Here is a 23,086-nt window from a genome sequence, read left to right as displayed (position 1 = left end):
CACCATGTATGGAAGACACAACCTAAATCTGCAACACAGGGGGTGTAGATTTCAAATGTAGTCACCCATTTAGTGTCCTCTTCTGCTACAAAATGGGCTATTCCATGTGAAATTCATGCACCCCCTATGGAAGGCATGCCCTTAATTTCCCACACAGGGGGTGTAGATTTTAAATGGAGCCACCCATTCAGTGTCGTCTGCTCCAAAGTGGGTTATTCTATTTGAAATCCATACACCTTCTGTGAAAGACACAACCTTAATCTCCAACACAGGGGGTGTAGATTTCAAATGTAGTCACCCATTCAGGTAACCCCATTTCAAATTCACACTCCCTGTGAGAAATATCAAGGTCATGTCTTCTATAGAGGGTATATTATATAGTTTTCAAATAGAGTAGCCCAATCAACTTATAATGTTTCTTCCCGCAACAAATAAGCACCATTCTTGTAATAATTGGTACTTTATGACCTTCCCGCTGTTGATGGCTCAACAAGGATCAATATCACCGTGGGGGGGGTTACTCAAGATTGGTAGGGTGTGCCACTAGGAATTTGAAAGGGCCTCCATCAATAATCAATATACCAATATTCCAAGAAATTTTGACCCATCGATATACCAACATTTTCGGCTAAATTTAACAAGAAAATTTTCCCTAAATTGTTAGGAATGTTTAAAATTTTGGCTACAGGGAGCCAAAATTGGGCTATTTTTTGAAAAAAGGACCCATCCATATACCAAAATTGGCCTAGGAAATGGGTCATTGATATACCAAAAGGCCTAAATGCTTGCCATGTTTGCGGCACATCCCCGTATGGTCATTTGTACTGAGTACTCCCTGGGCAATATCATGTATTATAGGGTAGCAAATGTGAAGGCAAGAAGGTTATGCGGCAAAGACTCTGCTCTGGAATTAATGGTCCGCCATTGTCAGATATGTCTCCGACTACTCCATCTGGTAGGCTATTCCAGAAGTAAACTGCAGTGTGGATGAAGGTCCTACCAGTAGATATAGTTCTACAAACTGGTACTGTGAGAGCATGACAAGGCATGGACAAGCTGGAGCGGGTAGCTCTTAAAATGGCTTTGGTAGCAGTGCCTTCAGATCTGGTGGGCACTAGCTGGTGTGCATTTTGTAGTGGACCATTGCTGCAGCCACCAAGGATAGTACATTTTAAGTCTTCTTTTCAATCCAATATTTACATCTTAAAACATGTGTATTTTGTATTTTCAGTGTAATAGACAGCAGAGGTTATGCTGTACCAGAAACTCAAGTTATACCACAGCCTCCAAGACCTAGCAACCCATATCCAAGTCCCCTGCCTCCTACACCGACACATCCATATCCTAGACAAGCGCCACCACAACAGCCTTATAATGCTACATCAGTAAGTATGTCACATCTAGAACTAGACCAGAGAAATCAAACTTAAATTGTTTCAGGGGTTTGATTTCTCAGAATTTTCCCAAAATCAGGATTTTTTTTGTTCTCCAATAGTACGGTATATGAAAGAGCTGCAGCTTCACCAAGTTTTATAACTACTAACTCATCAGAATATAAATCTCACCGCTAATGGGTTTGAAATAAAATTCCATATAGCTACCTGTGTCTTTGTAACTGGAAATTGATCAAAGACCCAAGCATTGATAAAAGTGCTACAGATATACTGTGGCTCGCTTCAAAATTTGGTAGCGACGTCAGTGCTTTTTAGCATTGCGCAGCAAGCATGCTATCCTTGTATACATGCTTTTACGCTGTATGTGATTAACTTAAAGCCGTTTGCCGGTTGCGAAATACGCACCTAGGTCACTACTGAACTTGAGGTGAACCACATTATAGTGCCCCAACAGGTGAAGTCCTTATTCTTATATACAGGCTTGGAAATAAGGACTTTTTCATGGAAAAATATTGCCCCTGGTGACTAGATTTACATGGGAACCAGGGGCTATTTCATACTCTACAGGAGCTATATAGTCCCCAGCTCCTGCTTATTTCCAAGCCTGTTAGTATATTTATGAGGGCCTATCATTCTATCGCCCATGTCTTGTAAATCGTTCATGGCATTGTGTGCCTGCACTTTAAAAAAATATACAGGGGGCAGAGTGAGCTTGACCTTTTGTCTCTCGCACTTTATGGAACGATTGCTCCTCATTAACAATGGTACTGGACTTTGCCAGTTGGGATAGAGTCTGTGTATTTATCAGCCTATGGACCAAAGTCACAGGGAATCAGTAAAGAATATATTGGAATACTCTAAATACTGTACATAGGGTATGAAGGGTATTCCAGAGTTATGCCATAATATCATCTGTATTTGTATTATGTTTAATCATATTATTTTACTGTAGTGTGCCGTACGTAACATTATGTTGATTACTCACATTGTTGTTGTTCGTATGAATGCAGGTCGTGGCTACGTATCCCCCATCTAACATGAATTCACATTGACGTTGACTGATTGCTGGTGCTAATCCCTTGCTGATCCCAATCACCCGTAGGTAACCCAAAATGGCTCAAATGCAAAAGAGAATGTAATGCTAGTTGAATGCTGATTGAATGCTAAGAGAATGTTATGCTAAGAGAATGCTATTTGAATGCTATATGAATACTATTTATATCGCTATGAATTCGGCAGACAGCTGAATCTGTATTCATCTTTTGGTAAATTCATGTTAGGCGACGAAAAAAACAACATTGCTCTACGGGCTGACGGACCTTCAAGTACGGTCGGTCAGGCGTTTTTTGTTGTTTTTTTACCCAAAAATCACCAAAATCTGTCAATATTTTGCGATTTGGGAAAATACCAAAAAACAATTATGTTCCTGAAATTTTTGAAATTTGGGTCGGTGTTCATTTGTACCTGGGAAATTTTTTTCCCAATTTGTTCAAAATCTGGGTCGGTCGAGCTCGTAGAACAGGGTTTTCCTTTTTTGTTGCCTTACGCATGATTTGTTTTTAATTAGAGAGCAAGGGACCAAGGCTTTAGTTACAGAGGGCAGCATTTCAATTTTCTAACAGTGATCATCGTCGATTGTACTGCACTGCACCGTTGGCTAACCCTGTATGCCGCCCTCTTTTGCTCACATATCACACTGATCACCGTTAAAAAGTGATGTGCTGCCCTCTATTATCTAAAGCGTCGATTCCTTGTTCGCTAATTCAAAAATAATTCTTGCGTAAGATGAATTTACCAAAAGGTGAATACGGATTCGGCCGTTTGTCAAATTCATTATGATATATACTTTGCACACAAAGTACTGTTACACTTTAAATAAGACAGTTTCTTGAAGAAATAAACACTTTATGAGCAGACAGTGGTGGACATGTGTCATGTGATGTACAAGGCTGACAGACCTACCAGGATGAAAGCCTGATCAAAATAGTTGGATATCAATTAAAAATTGAAAAACAAAATAATTGCACTGGAGTTTGTTTTGGAACTCCAGCAGATTAAGAATGAAAAAAAAATTGTCACAACATACCACCATTCTTAGATTTTTAGGATTTGTATTTCAAAGTCATATGTAAAACCATATTTTTAAATTATGATAATATGTCGAACTTTGCTCTGTTGACCTACAAAGACAACAAATTTGGTCGATTGTGCAAGTTGGCACATTTGTAAACATTACAAATATGCAAAAAAATCAGGTTTGAAAAAAAAAAAAATTCATATTATAAGATCGTACATTATGGCTTTAAGGAATGCAATGTAAAAGATGGAAAGTCACAAGAATGCTAAGTGAATGCTTATTGAATACATGAATGCTTGTAGAATGCTAAGTGAATGCTTATTGAATACATGAATGCTTGTGGAATGCTAAGTGAATGCTTATTGAATACATGGATGCTAATAAGAGGTATTCACATCGGTCTCAACATGCTCATCTATCAGGACACAGTTCTTTAACCCCAATATGTTTATATAGTCATAGTATGACCTTGGAATGTGTTGGGTATTAAAATTCATTCCCCACAACTTGAGGTCAAATTTAGAGCTATGATTATGATATGGGGTTATTGAACTGGGTCATTGGAAATGAGATTTTGATTCTTAGTTACTGGGCAGGGAAAACCTATGTACTTGCGGCTCTTGAACATGTTTAAAACAAAACTACCAAGGAGGTTTTGCTTTAAACATGTTCAGGGGCCACTGACATGAGGTTTTTTTTTGCCCAGGATTGAATCTTAATGATTGCATGAATGCTATTTAGTTACTGGGCAGAGAAAACCTATGTACTCGCAGCCCTTGAACATGTTTGAAACAAAACTGCCAAGCAGTTACATGGGGTTTTTGCTTTAAACATGTTCAGGGGCCAATGACACATACAAGGTTTTTCTTGCCCAACAACGATTTGCATCATGAGTGAATGCTGCTTGCCCACTCAGTAAATGCTGCACATTGCATGCAGGCATGTCATCTTGCATGTTTTAAGAATATTTTAACACTAAAACTAAGTGAATCAGTTACTAATATTTGAGAAAGAGAGAGTATAAGCAGAGAAAAGAGTGCCTTTTTAACACTTAAACTATTTTTGATTGATATCAGTGTTTTTCCTAAACATAAGTAAATATGATGATTTAAAAAGGATGGTATTGGTAAACTTAGTGTTTGTGAGTTTCAATTTGGATATTACTCATTACAGTCAATTAAACAAAGAAACACAAACAAGCTCCAGTACCAATGGGCTATTCCAGTTGAATTCCATACACCCCATATGGAAGACATACCTTAATCTCCCACACAGGGTATGTAGATTTCAAATGTAGTTACCTGAATGGCTGAATCTACATTTGAAATCTACACTCCCTGTGAGGGAGATTAAGGTCATGTCTTCCATAGTGGGTGTGTGGATTCAACTGGAATAGCACAATGTTCCAGAAACCCCCTGTATCACGAAGTGGTTTATTCCACCAGGAATATGCATGATAATTTTGTTGAAAGCATGTTGAGTGATTAATTGCATGTTTATCGGCATGGTTTGATTACACAATGTATAACAAGCAAAGCTCTCACTGCCCAAGCCATAAATACATGAGCTGAATCCTACTAATCACTGATGGACCCTACAACCTGTTATCACACACGTCAATGTCTGTGTCACATGGGTGTGTAAATAGAGTCTATGTATCACATGTTGGATTTGAGTTTGTAAGGTATTATATGGTATGTTTGGAATTGCCCATCTACATAACTTACCTTACGGTGATATGAAATGTTCTAATAGGTTTAAATTTGATGTGCCCATGCGGTTGTCTTTTGTAGTGCCTAGGTGCCTATTTAAGTTCTTGACCTGTTTCACACCTCATGGGTTATTGTTCACTCCAGCATTTTTTTTAATCATTGGCACATTTGAGACAAAATTGTTGGGACATTAACTAGATTTTTGGTAATGTTTATATACAATATGTGGTGATGAATGTGTAAGAAACATTGAAGTATATATTTTTGTGATATATTGTTTTGGTTTTTGCTTTAAAATGTTGCAAGTAGTACATATTGTTGACAGACTGGGGGTAAATCAATCGGTTTCTCAGACATGCATGTAGTAAAAGTGCCATAACTTTGTAATTATTCACGCAAGACATATAAAAGTATACATTTTTATAAAGGCAATACATCAATGAATCTTAATATAATTACAGATTTGGTGTAAAAACAACAATTATGAAGAAAATCACAAAAAGTGAGTTTTTGGCAATTTTGTTCGGTACATCATAACAAAAAACTCTCTTTCCAAAAATGTTTGTTTTGTTTTTTCTTAATCTTGAGACACTATTCCAAAAACGTTTTTTTAGTTTTTGATATTGGCCTTATTTTTTTGAGATATTGACCATATAAGGCATCAAAATGAACTTTTAAAATTCACAAACGCCTATTTGCACAAAATGATGCCTAAAATCGGAAATAGACCAAAATATAAAAAAATGAGAAAACCGTTTCTTAAGTCGATCATGCTTTTTATGATGAGCATAATTGCTTACCTATAGATACTGTATTTATTGAGTTATCGTGTACCTAAATCGTCATTTTACCGAGAAAAGAACATTGAAATAAAGGCCGTTGAAGTTTAAAGTGGTCACATTTTGCACTTTGATCGAAGCTCACAGGAGAATCGGCAGTTCTCATTTTTCTACCTTACATTACGTGAACATCGGTAAATCCACAGCCCCTTGAGAAGTTTGGGCGAAATCTATTCATATCTTGATGCTTAAATCGGGGGAAAGAACTTGAAAAAATTCACATTCTATCAGCTAAAACGGAGCCATCTGACCGCTAGGTTTTTTATGAAATCAGTGCTTCCGTGGCGCTTCCATAAGATGCGCCACGCATACAGATATAAGCGTTATGCATGCGTAGCGTATCTGTGCGTTAACATATTGCGCGTCTACAAAACGCGATGCGTTGTTCGCTGCCGTATACCCGATGGTACAACAAAGATTTTCTTTCCTTTTAAATTGCGGAAACGAGTGAAATAGTGAAATAAAATCCATAAAATAGAGCAGTTGGAGTTAACAAATCTGGATTTTCTTTCCTTGTATTTATAAAAAACATAACAAAGTAAATACATTTCAAAAAAGCTCAATTTCGCGAAAGAAACAATGTCTAGAGTACACAGCCGCGTTAAGCAACAATCAATTAGTCAATCAATTGATCATGCAATCAATGAACCAATCATACAACTTACAAATAAATTTGAATAATTTTTGAAATAATTTCACTTCAGCCAGTTCCGGAGTTGTCAAGAAGTACTATTAATAAAAATTGGTTAGTATCGCGTAACTAGGGAAGGCACTACCCAAGCGCCACCCTAGGTACAGAATACTAACCAATCACAGGCTATACTGCAGTTTGATTGAAGAAATTGTTACACACAAACTATTTTTTTAATTCTGACTTTTATTATATGCATACCTATGCCCAAGAACCACTTCACCATTATTTTGTTAATTCCCTGCCTTCTTTTCACAGGATTTTTCAGACAGTGAATACTCCAGCTCACCTAGCTCTTCCATTGAGTCGTCAAACACTGGGTACCCACTGCACGCACTCAACAGGCGTGTCTGTGATGTACAAACATCCAACCATTCCTCGGGTGCATTTCTTCCTGTCGCCGTATGCAGCAACACGGTGACGGTATCACCGATGTCGGACAAGTCGCTGCGAATCACTGGGACCAATTCCATCCACCCCTCCCCCTCCCCATCTACACGCAGGGAAAGGGCACCCCTCTTGCTGCCCAATGATGCAAGGGGAGAAGAGAAGAAGGAAGAAGGGGGGTCTTCACCAGAGGATGGGGCAGGGGTGGTAAACCATGATGCCTTGCAGGGGATGAACAATTGGGGGTTATTAAAACTAAGCTCTGTGTGATAAGTGTTTTATGTATTTGTATGTAGGTAGGGGATGTTATAATAGTACCATATTTGATCTAATCAGCACCATGGGCACTTAAATTTTGGATTTGATGGGGGTTCATCGATTATGTTATGAAAGTCAAACTGGACCATTTCCTTGGTAAACAATGTTTGAATTCAGGAAAATAGAAACAATATAATTGTATACAATTGCAACTCAATCCTGACATGATTCTCCTGATATTTAACATTTTTTAACCAATTTCATTGCACAGAAGGGGTGTTGAATCAAGTCCACAGGGAGTGCTTTTTGGGGGAATGGGTGCTTATTAAGTTGAATATGGTTGTTACCATACAGTGTTTCATCTTAGCGAGTCAGTGACCAGGATTGTAGCTAGCGCAAGTTGAGTGCTGGCTTGAAACACAATCTTTTTAGCGAATACGATGGATCTATAAATATGCTACAGGGGTATCGACCTCCTGAAAATTGTTTTTTGTGGTCTTTTTATGATGAAGATCATTTGTTAGTGTCGGTTACACCCAACCAGCATAGCTACAACCCTGTCAGTGACATCAACACGTTACAACACATCAACACATTATTTCAAGTGAACGCTTGCGATTTGATGAAGCAGTGCCCAATGAAAAGCACATTGTTACTTACTGACTTGCCAAGATGAAAAATGGTAGAATTGGTTTCTTTTATTGGTGAGTGATCTACTTTGGGCTGTTCCAGTTGAAATCCATACACCCTCTACTGAAGACATAATCTTAGTGTCACACTCAAGGGGTGTAGATTTCAAATGGAGTCACCCATTCAGGTAACCCCATTTGAAATTCACACTCCCTGTGTGTAAGATTAAGGTCATGTCTTCTATAGAGGGTGTATGGATTTCAACTGGAATAGCCTTTTGTTGTTTCATTCTTAATTTGATTTTGATTGACAAATGACATTAATTAAGACTACAATGTACAGGTTTGTAGTCAGTGTGATGGTAGATAGGGAAATGGGAAATGTTGAAAATTGTAGAAATCATGGTTATAAAGAAGCAAGTTATTTTCATATTTTTGTAAACATAAAAACAAGATATTTGCCATTGTAATTATTGTGGTATGTAAATCACAGATTGTTATTTTTGCATAATGCCCGGTACAAAGTTTTGTGCGTCTTTTGCAGCTGTACTGGGGTCCATTTCACTAAACTTTTATGTAAGGTAAAACCCATCGTAAAGTTACAAATACCCAATACTGGACGTAACTTTACGAAGGGTCCCTGTAGTAAATCCCAATTACTTCTGAAGGGTATCGTTCATTAGTAAGTTTAGTTTACAAACGATTTCAAGACTTACAAAGCTGCGTAAAGTTGAGTGAAATGGACCACCGGTGCATGTAAATGCATGCATGAATACATTCTATATTCTGTATTGTACAGTCCAGTAGGATGTAGTATGCATTTTACATGCATCTGTGGCACAACCCATACAAAACATGAAACTATATACCGGTACTCAACCCAGGTCACACATTGTGGACAGCATGTTAAGCATCTATAGGAGGAGTCAGGATACAAACCAAAACTGCCAATTTGCATCTCAAATTTAGCTTAATTATTAATACTGTTAAATGTATAATGTATACATTTCTAACTAAATATTATTTTATTTTTCCTTTTTGGCTAATCATGTTATCATACATTTCAAATGTGGTAGTGATGTTGGTGTATATTTTGCTAATCGTGCAGACTATACACGCACATGTACAAGAGCAGTTTGTAGACTCGTTTATGGCGCAACCACAAAAAAAAAACACATTGACTTCACTACCAAACTTGAGGTCAACAGTATAGTAGTTATTTACTGGGGACAGTCTTTTAAAAACTAGTGTGAGCATTTTCAAGACCCAAAAGAGGCTGTTTGATGTCAACAACATAATGTTGTTTTCGGATTGCAAAATTTAAATGTATGCTGAATGATATTTACAACTAAGACATCTATCTTTACATCCACTTGGATTTCCAGGAATCTGGACAGACCCTGTATCCAAATAAAATCTACATGGTTGGTATGATACTGGTAACCTTTTATTGGAATTCACTGAACAATTTCATGTGGAGGATTAGTTTGGTTATCAAAGGTTTTTACCGTTTAATCCAGTAAACTACTCGCATCTTTAGCTTTCGCCATCTTGGATGATGACCTCAAAAGTGACTTGGTTCACTGCTTCTCCCTCATTCCCAGCGTGTGATGGTGCAAGCAGTCATACATGTATATGTGGTCTTAGAGTGTATGAGCCTATCACGTATATATGACTCGCTGCTTGCACCATCACACGCTGGGAATGTAATAGCTATGAATAAATACAATACTCATCTCAAGAGGTCACTTCAAATCATCCGTAAGTCATGATCACATGGTGTAGGAATGTTCTCTGTATTCTCAAAGTGACCTCCACTTGGGATGAATCTGGTAAAAAGAGACGCATGCATCTGACAAGTGCAGCCCTTTGATATGGATGTACACATTCCAGCTGCTGTATTGGCCTATTAATAGCATCTATGCATTTGTATATTATGGGTGAGAATTATGCGATATTGTATGTGTGTGAAATTGGAATATCTTAGGAATGATGTATTCAAATGGATTCAATACACAGATTTATAAAAATGTGATGCAGTTGGGCTAGTCCAGTTGAAATCCATACACCCCCCGATGGAAGAAATGAGCTTAATCTTCCACATAGGGAGTGTGAATGGGGTTACCTGAATGGGTGACTCCATTTGAAATCTACACCTGGGTGTAAGATTAACAGGGCCTTGATTTCATCTTGGTTTGCGAGAATCAAAATCTATCATAGTCACTGCACTTAAAAAAAAAAAAAAAAAAAAAAAAAGAAAGGTTTTATTTCAAACTCTAATGGTGACCCGCAGGTCAAATTGCTAGAATTGTACATTAAACACAACTAAACAGACACAATGCAATTTGCAGGCAGCAGCTTAATCAGCGCCAATATTGCAACATAGAAACAAACAACGATACAAACATCCAATCCAACCCAACCCCATCCCCCGTGAGGCAATGAGGATAAAGTGCCTTGCCCAAGGACACAACACGCTAGCACGAGCGGGGCTCGAACTCACAACCTATGTATTATGAGTTGGGCGCCTTATCCACTCGGCCACACGTGCTCCCACACTTACTGTATGATACAATGAGAGAAGTTGATTCTCGCAACCAAATCTTACAAGAATCATTACGAGAATTGATTCTGTGATCCTCGTCGAAATTGAGGCCCTGATTAAGATCATGTCTTCATGTCATAGAGGGTGTATGGATTGTAATTGGAATAGCCCATTACAGACAATGTGGTTCATTACAGAAATTATTCAGGACTTCTGGAGAAAACACAAAACAGACTGGATACCATGTAGCCTGCCAGTTAATTTGTACTTTTTTGTTCATTAAGTTAATGGCCAATTTTGTATATAAATACATGTATTACATCACAAACTTGTATAAGTATCAATTCTTGCATATTATGTGATTATATGAGTGGCTATTTGTATCTGTGTAATGGCAAAAAAATTGTTAATCTTGCTTTCCTCTGACAAAAAACATGTGTTTTTTAAATTTGTCACAATTAACCCCCTGGATACTACCAGTGCTGCCAACCCTTCTTGATCCTGCAGAAGACTTACTCATTTGCTGACAATTTTCTGTCTTCTGCAAAACATATTATATCTTCTGCATTTACAGCCATCTGTGTTGGCAGCTCTGTACCACTGGTCATCTAACAGCATTTCTGATTGGTTGATAACTTGAAATGCTCAATTCAATTTGGCAATTATGACTAGGCTTTAAACTATTTATGGTCAAACTTGCATTTGCAGATGATCTTATTAATACCCTCCTTGATTGGTTCAAAATTGGACACAATATTCATTTTGGCCAATCAGCAGGTAGTTCTCATGGGGTTAAAGTGAAGGTCACAACCCGTCTCTCCCAAATTGTTATATGTGACCCCTCGGCACAACTGAGCCCGGATGTCGCCAGTGCCACTATTGAGATATGCTCCATCGAACTTAACAATAAACAATAGGAAACAAAGGATTTATTGACTGTTTTATTGATTTTTCACTACTTAAATGTCAAGTACTATAGACATGATATACATCATTTTAAAGCTAATTTTAAGCAGAATATTTTGGTTGAATATCTCAAAAATGATGATTGGCGACTTCAGGGCTCAGTTGTGCCGAGGGGTCACATATGTCATTGGAAAGCAGCATTTTTTTTTCATATTATGGGATTCATACAGTGCCTTGAAATGGGATGCAATGTGATGTGTAAGATAGGCTGCAAAAACTTATGGGATCATTTGATCACATTTTTATTTGAAAATTTGTTTTGTACATTTTTATTTGTATTCTGTTGGTATGTGGTAACAATGGAACTTGCAACTACATGTTGTTGGGAAATTTTAAATTTTCAACAAAATAATAAAAATATACATTGTAACATTATATTGTACATGTAAAATTCTAACCTTATTCAAACATCTGTAAAACTGCAAAAGTTAGTCAAATTGGAGAAACTTTCAGAGGTGTAAGACTTCCGGAAATTCCCGGAATTCCGGAAATGTGGCCAAAATAAAAAAATTCCGAATAAAAAAAAAAAAAAAATTTTTTTTTTTTTTTTTTTTTTTTTTTTTTTTTTACATTTCCGGAATTGGATGATGATAATTCGTCATAAAAAGAGCAAAAAGACAAGCCCCGTGCACTTCTGGAAATTTGGCGAGGTGCTCACCTTTGGCTCGCATGTTTTTCAGGGAGTGGATCGTTACCTCGCTTACACCTCTGAACTTTACTGGATGGCTGCCACCCAACACTAACCCTAACTCTTCTCAAATTCAAAATCTCTGAAGCCTTACTCAAATTCAAACCGTAATCCTAATCTTTACTCAAATTCTAATGGTATGAATTGTACTTAAGATTTGATCAAGTCGATTATAAGTTGTATTATTTGGTAGAGTTGCATGAAGGAGTGTTGTATACAGCTATTCCAAATCTATACACCCTGTTTGGAAGACATGACCTTAATCTTCCACTCAGGGAGTGTGAATTTCAAATGTTGTTACCTGAATGGGTGACTCCATTTGAAATTCACACTCCCTGTGTGGCAGATTAAGGTCATGTCTTCCAGAGGGAGTGTGTGGATTTCAACTGGAATAGTCTATTTCAGTTTTGCAGTCTATTGTAATATGTCACATATTGTATATGTATATACTAACTGTAAATATTGTTTTTTGATTCAGCAAAAAGTGATAAAAATAAATATATTCTCACTACCAGGGAGCAATTCACTGAGGCACTACTATACAAGAAATATCAAAACATGGTTGATATGATGCTAACTTCAGACATGAAAATTTTCCAAGACCAGTTTTCATGCCTGTAACTTAATTAGACTAGTAATTGGTGGGAAAGTATCCAAGTTTGTACACATTTTCATCTTTTTGTAATTATTTATTAGTAAAAATTGGTTCCAAAAGGTTATGATGATGAGTCGAGCTTGGTTATTGTGGTTTGTGCACCACATGTGGCTCTAGTTTAGCTTTCCTAAAGTCTGCAGTCCCTGTGCAGTGTTTCTAGAAATTGTGCAGCATTGACTTCAAGTAACATTACAAATTGATCAGTATCTAGAAACACTGCAACTTCCTGTACTACCAACAGCGCTGCTAAACTGAATCCTGCATCATCTACACTGGGCATGTATTATGCTTGTAGTGATGACCAAAAACCTTACTGCTAGTATTGTGTCGGACCCATGAAAATAATCTTGAGTGACTTTGGTTAGTCAGTATCTAGAAACACTGCAACTTCATGAAGTACCAACAGTGCAGCTAGACTAAATTCAATGTCGTCTACACTGCAAATGTATTTGTGTTATGCTTGTAATATCAACTGAAAAAACTTACTGCTATAGTTTGATCAGCTCGTAATCGGCGGGAATTGTTAGGCTTTTATCACTATGTCGAAAAGTTGACCCATATTGAAAGTGTCATAGTTGACCTGTCTGGTCTCTATTGTGCATGTTAAAGAAAACAGACGTATCGGACTTGAATGAATAATTTGTGATGCTTCTGGCAAGATGTCACAAGACAATTCTGGAAATAAAATATATAGATATTAATCTACAATGTTATAAGGCCCGCCGATTACGAGCTGATCAAAGTACAGTATTGTGTTGGACTTGTGAATATATTCTTGCGTGATTTTGGTTGTGCACCTTAGTGTGACTGCATATCGGCGCACCGTTGTTATGTGCTGTTGTGGCAAGATCATGCTCCGAAGTTCTGTGTTAAAAAACAGACATGGTCAAAGGGTCAATTTGGTCACAACTGCACAGTCTCAGATATCCAGATACTGGTGGTAAGTCAGACACTTTTCTAATGCATGTTTCTCATCGTCAACCCAGATAGTTGATGAATGAAGTGCTGCTACAGACAGCCATTGCCTGCGTTCAAGGAACCAGGTCTAGAAGAAGTGAATTAATATTGAATTGTTCCTTGGAACTGTTAATAGTGTACATAAACATAAAGTTATCATTATAATAACTGTACAATACAATAAATACACAAAGCTATTTTCTCATTGATTACATTGATCCAATCAAGATAAAATTTTAGAAATAAAAAAGAATTATGGATGTATATATTGCAGATATCATTGTATAACTATTGTTGTTTATATTATTTACTATTACAAATTCAAAATATGAATATTCATAGCATATTTTGTGGCGTTATCAATGAATAGTTATGAGGCATTTGGAATTCACACTCCCTGGAATAGTCCATTGTTGCTTTGGTAATTTATACACATAGTCAGGCTGGGAAGTTTTTAGAATAGCATATCAAGCTTGGGTCAGAAAATCAAGGTACAGCTCTAAAGCTGTGAGTGGGCAGTGGGCTATTCAAATTGAAATCCATACACCCGCTATGGAACACATGACCTTAAACTTCTACACAGGGAGTGTGAATTTCAAATTGGGTTACCTGAATGGGTGACTCCGTTTGAAATCTATACCCACTGTGTGGAAGATAAAGGTTGTGTCTTCATAGGACATAGGGGATGTATGGATTTCAACTCGAATGATGGTAAATGACTATTGGCTTTATCTCACTAGTCAGTTTATTATGTATTTTTTATTGTAGTCATATTTGTTGAGAACATTGAAGGATATATTTTATATTTAAACTTTCGTATGCCCATTGAGGAACTCACAAATTGTGTAATAATCAGAATTACACTGGCAACAGTTTGGACTGTGTTACTTGTTGGTCATGTGGAATTGAATCACGGTGAAAGCAAAATATTTTGTAGCATTTTGTATAAATAATTTAATCAGAAGCTTGATTCCTAGCCATTTAACCTGCTGAGCACTACCTGCAGATCTAACATTGCCTCTGATTGGTCAATTACATGGTATTTTCACTTTAATCACCAATCATAATGGAGCTTTGCAAATAATTCACCCAAATTTGTTTGTGTGGTGAAATTATTCTAGCAATGTTGCTGATTGGGCCAATTGATAATGAAAACTTCTTATTAGCCAATCAGCAGGTAGTTCTCATGGGGTTAAGTTTGAATAATTCATTAGGTTGAGATTTGTTTATATATTCATATATGAATCTTTCAAAAGCATGTTGGGAGCTTTCTCGGAATAAATACCAATGCAAATGCGATTTCACCCGAAGCCCAATAGATAAAAAGCCATAATGTACGATCTTATGGACATAAAATGTTTTAATTTTTTTTTTCAAACCTGATTTTTTTGGGCATATTGTAATGTTTACACATGTGCCAACTTCACCTATTATGGAATCAGGCAAATTTGTTGTGTTTGCAGGTCCCGATGGAACTCCCATGTTAAAAAGCCAAATTAGCCAGCGGCATTTCTTTCACTTCACCTTGTTATTTCTACTTAAAATCAACAGAACCCCTTCCTGACAGTTATTGCTTATATTATTTCAGCTTTTTTGAGTAAAGAATAACAAAATTAAAATGTTACAGAAATTGTACATTATGGCTTTAAGGTAGACGAAGAAAGACATTTTTGAAATAAAGTGAAATTTAATTTTAATTTAAAGTTGGTGAAGAAATCTTTCTTTTTATTATTAATTTTTAATTTATATTTTAATTCACTGACCAATTTCATTTTCTACATGTCAAGGCACAATCCTTTCAAACAGATATCACATAAACTAGCTATTTGTTATGTGGTAATCAAGGCATGTACACATTGGCAAATGTGAAAGGATTGTGACGTGACATGTAGTTCTTATTCTATAGTAATGGTAAATCAGTTTGTAATTTTTAGCTGTGATACAAATGATGGATCAATTGTACCTTGTGTGCTGTCTTAAGTTATCATTTCATTTTCTAGTGCTTATATTCATCTTTAGTGAACAACCAAATGTTTATGAAGCTCTATAAACTTATCTGTCGTATACAAGTGATATAAGGCTTAAAGAACATGTCTTTCAATAAGTACTTGCATATTGGAGCATTGTGAGATTTCACAAAAATTGTGCCCTGAATTTTGGTCAAAGTCCAGTTTTTAACATGTGCACAATGTTTACCCATATACGGTACTAATCGGACTCTAATTAAGCTTAAGTTAGTATTTTTCATATAAAACTATTATTTTATATTAAAATTTTGAATTTTCATATAAAATTTTGATATAAAATTCGCAAATCGAGGGTTGACAAACAGGCGGCCTTAACTCACTTTTGGCCATGTTGAGATTTTGGTACCAAAAACATCTGTAATACCCACAGATTCTTAAAATCATAAGCCTTAACTCAATTCAACTTCCTATTGCATCTATAGCACAATAATACTTGGTCACATCTCAATGCAAAAATATAATTTTACTCATTTTTCTCAAAAAGGCACTTTTTGAGTTAAGGCCTTCTGTTTGTCAACCATCGAAATGTTGTTTTGCCTGTTTGTAATTTGTATTGCACAGTTCTGATGTATTTAAAAAAATGAGCCCGACAAACTTTATAAATCATTGTTTAACATCAAATTTGTTAGTATTGTATGTGGCAAAATATAAAAAAATAAGTAAAGCGACCAACCAACCTAGTCTTTGGAGCTGTAAGACAATACAGGCCTAATCAACATTTGTAACCTCTTCATACCTAATACTTTTGTTCGCAGGGCTTCAGTCATTTGGTTTGTTCCTTCAATTCAACTTTGCTACACATTTCTTCACATTAATCAACATTGTATTGAGTTCTTTTGTGATGGCTTGTTTTGTTAACCCCATGAGCACTACCTGCCGATCTAACATTGTCTCGGATTGGTCAGTTACATGATATCTTCATATTAATCACCAATCAGAATGGAGCCTTGCAAATAATTACCCCAATTTTTTTGTGTGGTGAAATTATTCTAAAAATGTTGCTGATTGGTCCAATTGATAATGAAAACATTTTTTTGGTCAATCGGCAGGTAGTACTCATTAGGTTAAAGATTACCACAATCCTAAATGATTTGTTCTTTTTGTAGACTGATATGAAATAGTGTTATATGATTTGTTTTCTTCAATAAAATGAATGAAAGAACGTAAGTGTTTGTCTGTGTGTTAAAAGTCTGCCTGTTTCTACTGGCCTGGAACATGTTTACAGATAAGAAATAAAAAGAGTAAGGTAAAGTTAATTTTTTATTACTTATGTGGTCCAAGCTGTGTGCCAAGCGTAGACGAGCGTACACACAGAAGAAATAATGACGCCGATTGGCTGATCAACGCACTTGACAACAAGCCGGTTGACCCATTGGTCGTCGGCGTGGCGCGTAGTAGGCGACCTTGTTACTTCAACGCGATCGCAATTCACCAGCGCGTACCCGGACCACGTAAGTAATAAAAATTAACTTTACATTAACTTGACGTGGGGAAATAAGTAAAATACGGACTAGACAGTACGCAGAGGGAGGACAAAGCAGCAAGTAGGCATTAGAAGTAGGTAAAGTTTGATAGCGAAAAATGACCAGTTCCAAGGCTCATAGAAGTGTCAAACCTGCAAAAACAACATGGATCAATGGGAATACAAAAAGTACACTAAAACAAGTGATGAAAATCACTGTGCACATAAACAGACAGGCTAAACCAAACAACCAATGTAGGCACAAAAACAGGCAAAGTTTGATGGCCAAAAATTGCCACTTCCAGAGCCCACAGAAGTGTCAGGAAAACAGTACAAGCTCTGTGCACATAAAAGACGAATAAAACCAAACAGACAAAAATAAAAACCCTGATGTTTTGAGCAGATAAACTGTGCTTCTTCAGGGACAGACAAAATATAAAAGAAAATAAAAAACTGAAGGCAAGTTCCAAGACAACAGGCTCAATGCAAAATAAACTTCCTCAATGAGAGCAAGTTGCTACAAAAATACAGATACTTGCCAGAGCAGATACCTTACACTTCCCACAATGCATTTCAAATTTCTGTACTGATTTGCTATCTACTCATTCAATTAGCTTGGATTCTAGTTTTTCTAAAATATTTGAAAAAACAAATTGTGGTCAAAGTCAGTGAAAAGTGCTGTTATCACACCTTTAGACCAAGTATGCATGGTAAAGTATGTGTCCGGGAGTATGTGTTGTATTTTTGTATCTACCAATGATATCACAGTATGTATGGTATAGTGTGTGTTGCCTGTACCCCTGATAGCACAGTATGCATGGTACAATGTGTGTTGTATCTACCCCTGATAGCACAGTATGTATGGTACAGTGTGTGTTGTATCTACCCCTGATAGCACAGTATGTATGGTACAGTGCAGGGTCAGAAATTTGCAACCAAGTGCGAGAATCCTTTTGGATTCTCCCAGTGGAATTTTGCAAGAATCCATGGATTCTCGCCATATAACTTTGTATGATAAACTGAAATATTTACGAGAATTCATTTTAGATTCTTGCAATTTTGTTGACGAGAATCTTTGCGAGAATGGATTCTCGTCTAATTTCTGACCCTGCAGTGTGTGTGTTGTATCTGTCCCTGATAGCACAGTATGTATGTATGGTACAGTGTGTGTTGTATCTATCCCTAATAGCACAGTATGTATGGTACAGAGTGTTGTATCTACCACTGATAGCACAGTATGTATGGTACAGTGTGTGTTGCTATCTTTCCCTGATAGCACAGTATGTATGGTACAGAGTGTTGTATCTACCACTGATGGCACAGTATGTATGGTACAGTGTGTGTTATATCTACCCCTGATAGCACAGTATGTATGGTATAGTGTGTGTTTGCTATCTACCACTGATGGCACAGTATGTATGGTACAGTGTGTGTTGTATCTACCCCTGATAGCACAGTATGTATGGCACAGTGTGTGTTGTATCTATCCCTGATAGCACAGTATGTATGGTACAGTGTGTGTTGTATCTACCCCTGATGGCACAGTATGTATGGTACAGTGTGTGTTGTATCTACCCCTGATAGCACAGTATGTATGGTATAGTGTGTGTTTGCTATCTACCACTGATGGCACAGTATGTATGGTACAGTGTGTGTTGTATCTACCCCTGATAGCACAGTATGTATGGCACAGTGTGTGTTGTATCTACCCCTGATGGCACAGTATGTATGGTACAGTGTGTGTTGTATCTAACCCTGATAGCACAGTATGTATGGTATAGTGTGTGTTTGCTATCTACCACTGATGGCACAGTATGTATGGTACAGTGTGTGTTGTATCTACCCCTGATAGCACAGTATGTATGGCACAGTGTGTGTTGTATCTACCCCTGATAGCACAGTATGCATGGTACAGTGTGTTGTATCTACCCATGATAGCACAGTGTGTATGGCACAGAGCTGCACAGTGTGTGTTGTATCTACCCCTGATAGCACAGTATGTATGGTACAGTGTGTGTTGTATCTAACCCTGATAGCACAGTATGTATGGTACAGTGTGTGTTGTATCTACCCCTGATAACACAGTATGTATAATACAGTGTGTGTTGCTATCTACCCCTGATAGCACAGTATGTATAGTACAGTGTATGTTGTATCTATCCCTGATGACATAGTATGTATGGTACAGTGTGTGTTGTATCTACCCCTGATAGCACAGTATGTATGGTACAGTGTGTGTTGCTATCTACCCCTAATGGCACAGTATGTATGGTACAGTGTATGTTGTATCTATCCCTGATAGCACAGTATGTATAGTACAGTGTGTGTTGCTATCTACCCCTGATAGCACAGTATGTATAGTACAGTGTATGTTGTATCTATCCCTGATAGCACAGTATGTATAATACAGTGTGTGTTGTATCTACCCCTGATAGCACAGTATGTATAATACAGTGTATGTTGTATCTATCCCTGATAGCACAGTATGTATGGTACAGTGTGTGTTGTATCTACCCCTGATAGCACAGTATGTATAATACAGTGTATGTTGTATCTACCCCTGATAGCACAGTATGTATGGTACAGTGCGTGTTGTATCTATCCCTGATAGCACAGTATGTATGGTACAGTGTGTGTTGTATTTACCCCTGATAGCACAGTATGTATGGTATAGTGTGTGTTGTATCTACCCCTGATAGCACAGTATGCATAATACAGTGTATGTTGTATCTATCCCTGATAGCACAGTATGTATGGTACAGTGTGTGTTGCTATCTACCCCTGATAGCACAGTATGTATAATACAGTGTGTGTTGTATCTACCCCTGATAGCACAGTATGTATAATACAGTGTGTGTTGTATCTACCCCTGATAGCACAGTATGCATAGTACAGTGTATGTTGTATCTATCCCTGATGGCACAGTATGTATGGTACAGTGTGTGTTGTATCTACCCCTGATAGCACAGTATGTATAATACAGTGTGTGTTGTATCTACCCCTGATAGCACAGTATGTATGGTACAGTGTGTGTTGTATCTACCCCTGATAGCACAGTATGCATAGTACAGTGTATGTTGTATCTATCCCTGATAGCACAGTATGTATAATACAGTGTGTGTTGTATCTACCCCTGATAGCACAGTATGTATAATACAGTGTGTGTTGTATCTACCCCTGATAGCACAGTATGTATAATACAGTGTGTGTTGTATCTACCCCTGATAGCACAGTATGCATAGTACAGTGTATGTTGTATCTATCCCTGATATCACAGTATGCATGGTACAGTGTGTGTTGTATCTACCCCTGATGGCACAGTATGTATTATTATGACTCAGAATTGATGTGAAGATCCACTAACCAGTTATCTGATTACTAGAAATTAAACCAAATACATGGCTAGTAGATCTTCCATCTGAGACGGGGAAAGACTCAACAGAAACAAACGGAGAGCAAAATATAACTTCACAAATAAACTTTAATTTCTCATCAACAAAGTGATCACAATAATATAATAGATGAGCGAAACATTCTTAGTTCATCCTCCGGCTATGGCTGGCTGACAACTGCCCCGAATAATAGCGGGTAATTGAGGAGACGGAGCTGCGGAGCGATATATATTTAAATTAGCTATGGAAAGCAAATAGCGCCATAACACACGCCCTGCCTTTCTTGAATTGGCGCCTGACAATTCTAATTTAATAATATAACTTTTAAAATAGCAATTTGAATTGATCAACCTATGATTTAAAAATATATATATCTTTCTAACACAAACTTTAACATCAGACATAACATTCATCAAGTAACTGCATGACTAATAATTAACTGCATCTTTTTAATCTGAAACATGTAACTCCAAAACACGATTGGATAGGGAGAAAATTATTTTAAAAACAACATCTTTTAAAACTCTGAAGCTAGTACAGCAGACAAGGAAAAGGGGAAAAGGGGATGACAAACTAACACAATTCTGAAAGACATCGACCAAGACCTTGCACAATCCCCAAACTGGGCATTTACAATGTCAAGTTCCATGTGTTTCAGAAAGTGCGAAGATCTTACTCTACACCTTAAACTACACCTTAAAATTAACCCTAGAGTTCATAATCTTGAATCGCTGAATCCATGGCCAGTAGATCCACCGCTGTCGACTTGAACCCATTCGCTGCACTGTACTTGACGCTGATCTTGACGTTGAACTTGACACTTGCGTGATGAACTCGACACTCAATTTGTCGGTGTGATTCAGATCATGTTTTCCATAAAATTTTAAACATGACGTAACAAGAATTGCTTTTTGCAATTAGACGATAACTGATGACGGATGTCAATATAAATAACAGCCGAATTAATTTCTTCATATAACTGCAGTTTTCAATGCACCAACATTGTGAAATAAGACGCAGTTCCTCCCGTAGATACAGTACTTGGATTTAAAACGCACGAAACAATTCCACACGACGAAATTGCACTTAGACATTCAGATCTGAAGACAAATAGCTGGATAATATTTGATTCAGAATATAACGGGCTTACATGAAAATCGTATGCAAAGTTCCATATGGAAAAGGGTTTTAAAGTTATGCACCATACTTTGCATAGAATGACGTCATGTATCAGGTCACAGTTAATAACCCGTATAATATTTCTTTATTTCTGAATCAAATCTTATTCTGGAATCACACAAATATTGTACTGACGAAACTTCACAATCATTTCAGAATCACACATATTGCATACCAACTGGAACAAAATTCTTCTTTGTCAAGTTCAAATCCAAATGCACCTATTGTTCAGATGATTGACCACGAAAATGACCGAAGAACTCCATAATCCATTCAGCACGACTCGAATTCTCTGAAATATAAACTCAAGCAAAATACACAGTATAAGTATAACACATACATACTATCTAATTTAGCATATCTCTTAATTCCATAATCATAAGAATACCGTATACCAAATATAACATGAAATACAGTATTTCATCATAACATAACACACGCTGCCTTTCTTAAATTCTTCACAAATTTTGAAAAATTAATACAGCCAAAATTCCATAAACACGCAATTTTCAATTCAAAACTCATAATTGAAATTACAATCTGCTTTATTCTCCACATAATTTGGAAAATGAATACATCCAAAATTCCATAAACACACAATTTTCAAAAATTCATAAATTACAATCTGCTCTATGCACATTAGTATTACAAAATTTAATTGCAACACATTCATCTGTTTTTGCCAGATATCTTCACAGGATTACTTTTCAAAAATTCCAAAGCAGCTGGGTTTAAATTATCAACAGGCTCCCAAGTATTTCTGGAACTTGGGAAATCACGCCACTTGATAAGATACTGAAGCTTGTTGTCCCTGTACCTACCACGTAATATCTTCTCTACTTCATACTCACTACTTGTGGTAACAGGAGTCAAAGGTAGACCCGGTATAAAAGATGTGCGCTTATCCAATTCCTGGGATGCCATAAGTGGGGCAAACGAGTCATCTGGACAATCAGCATCTACAACACCTTCTAGAGGATCCTTTGCACAAAATCTTTGGGCATGACATGATTTTCTGGTCTGGCATATCGATCATAGGCAAACTTCATTCGATTAACATGCACTGGGGCTGACATCAACTTATTGTTTGTCAGATTTCAACACGGAAATTCACGGGCCCCGCTTGCTCTCACGAGTAAGTATGGTCCTGACCAAAATTTCATGAGCTTCTTTGACAAGCCTGGTTGAGTGGCTGGAATATATAACCAAATTGTATCACCCACCTGAA

The 23,086-nt window shown here is 37.0% G+C and overlaps 1 protein-coding gene across 2 annotated transcripts in view; it reads left to right on the top strand.

Annotated features, from left to right (window-relative positions):
- LOC140156635 (palmitoyltransferase ZDHHC14-like) overlaps positions 1 to 8,122 on the top strand; it is a 47,586-nt gene extending 39,464 nt beyond the window's left edge. Inside the window, exons 8-10 of one of the 2 annotated variants that reach the window (XM_072179571.1) lie at positions 1,232 to 1,385; positions 2,405 to 2,492; positions 6,972 to 7,107. In XM_072179571.1, the coding sequence (XP_072035672.1) occupies positions 1,232 to 1,385; positions 2,405 to 2,446 (196 nt within the window). In that variant the 3' untranslated portion in view covers positions 2,447 to 2,492; positions 6,972 to 7,107. Of the gene's footprint in view, positions 1 to 1,231; positions 1,386 to 2,404; positions 2,493 to 6,971 lie in introns of both variants that reach the window. The other variant, XM_072179570.1, reaches the window with a different exon arrangement.
- The last annotated feature ends 14,964 nt before the right edge of the window (positions 8,123 to 23,086 follow it).

This window comes from Amphiura filiformis, chromosome 7, assembly GCF_039555335.1.
Source record: "Amphiura filiformis chromosome 7, Afil_fr2py, whole genome shotgun sequence".
Classification (NCBI taxonomy): Eukaryota; Metazoa; Echinodermata; class Ophiuroidea; order Amphilepidida; family Amphiuridae; genus Amphiura; species Amphiura filiformis.
Note: the sequence above shows the minus strand (reverse complement) of the source record. Positions and strands in the feature narration are given on the sequence as shown.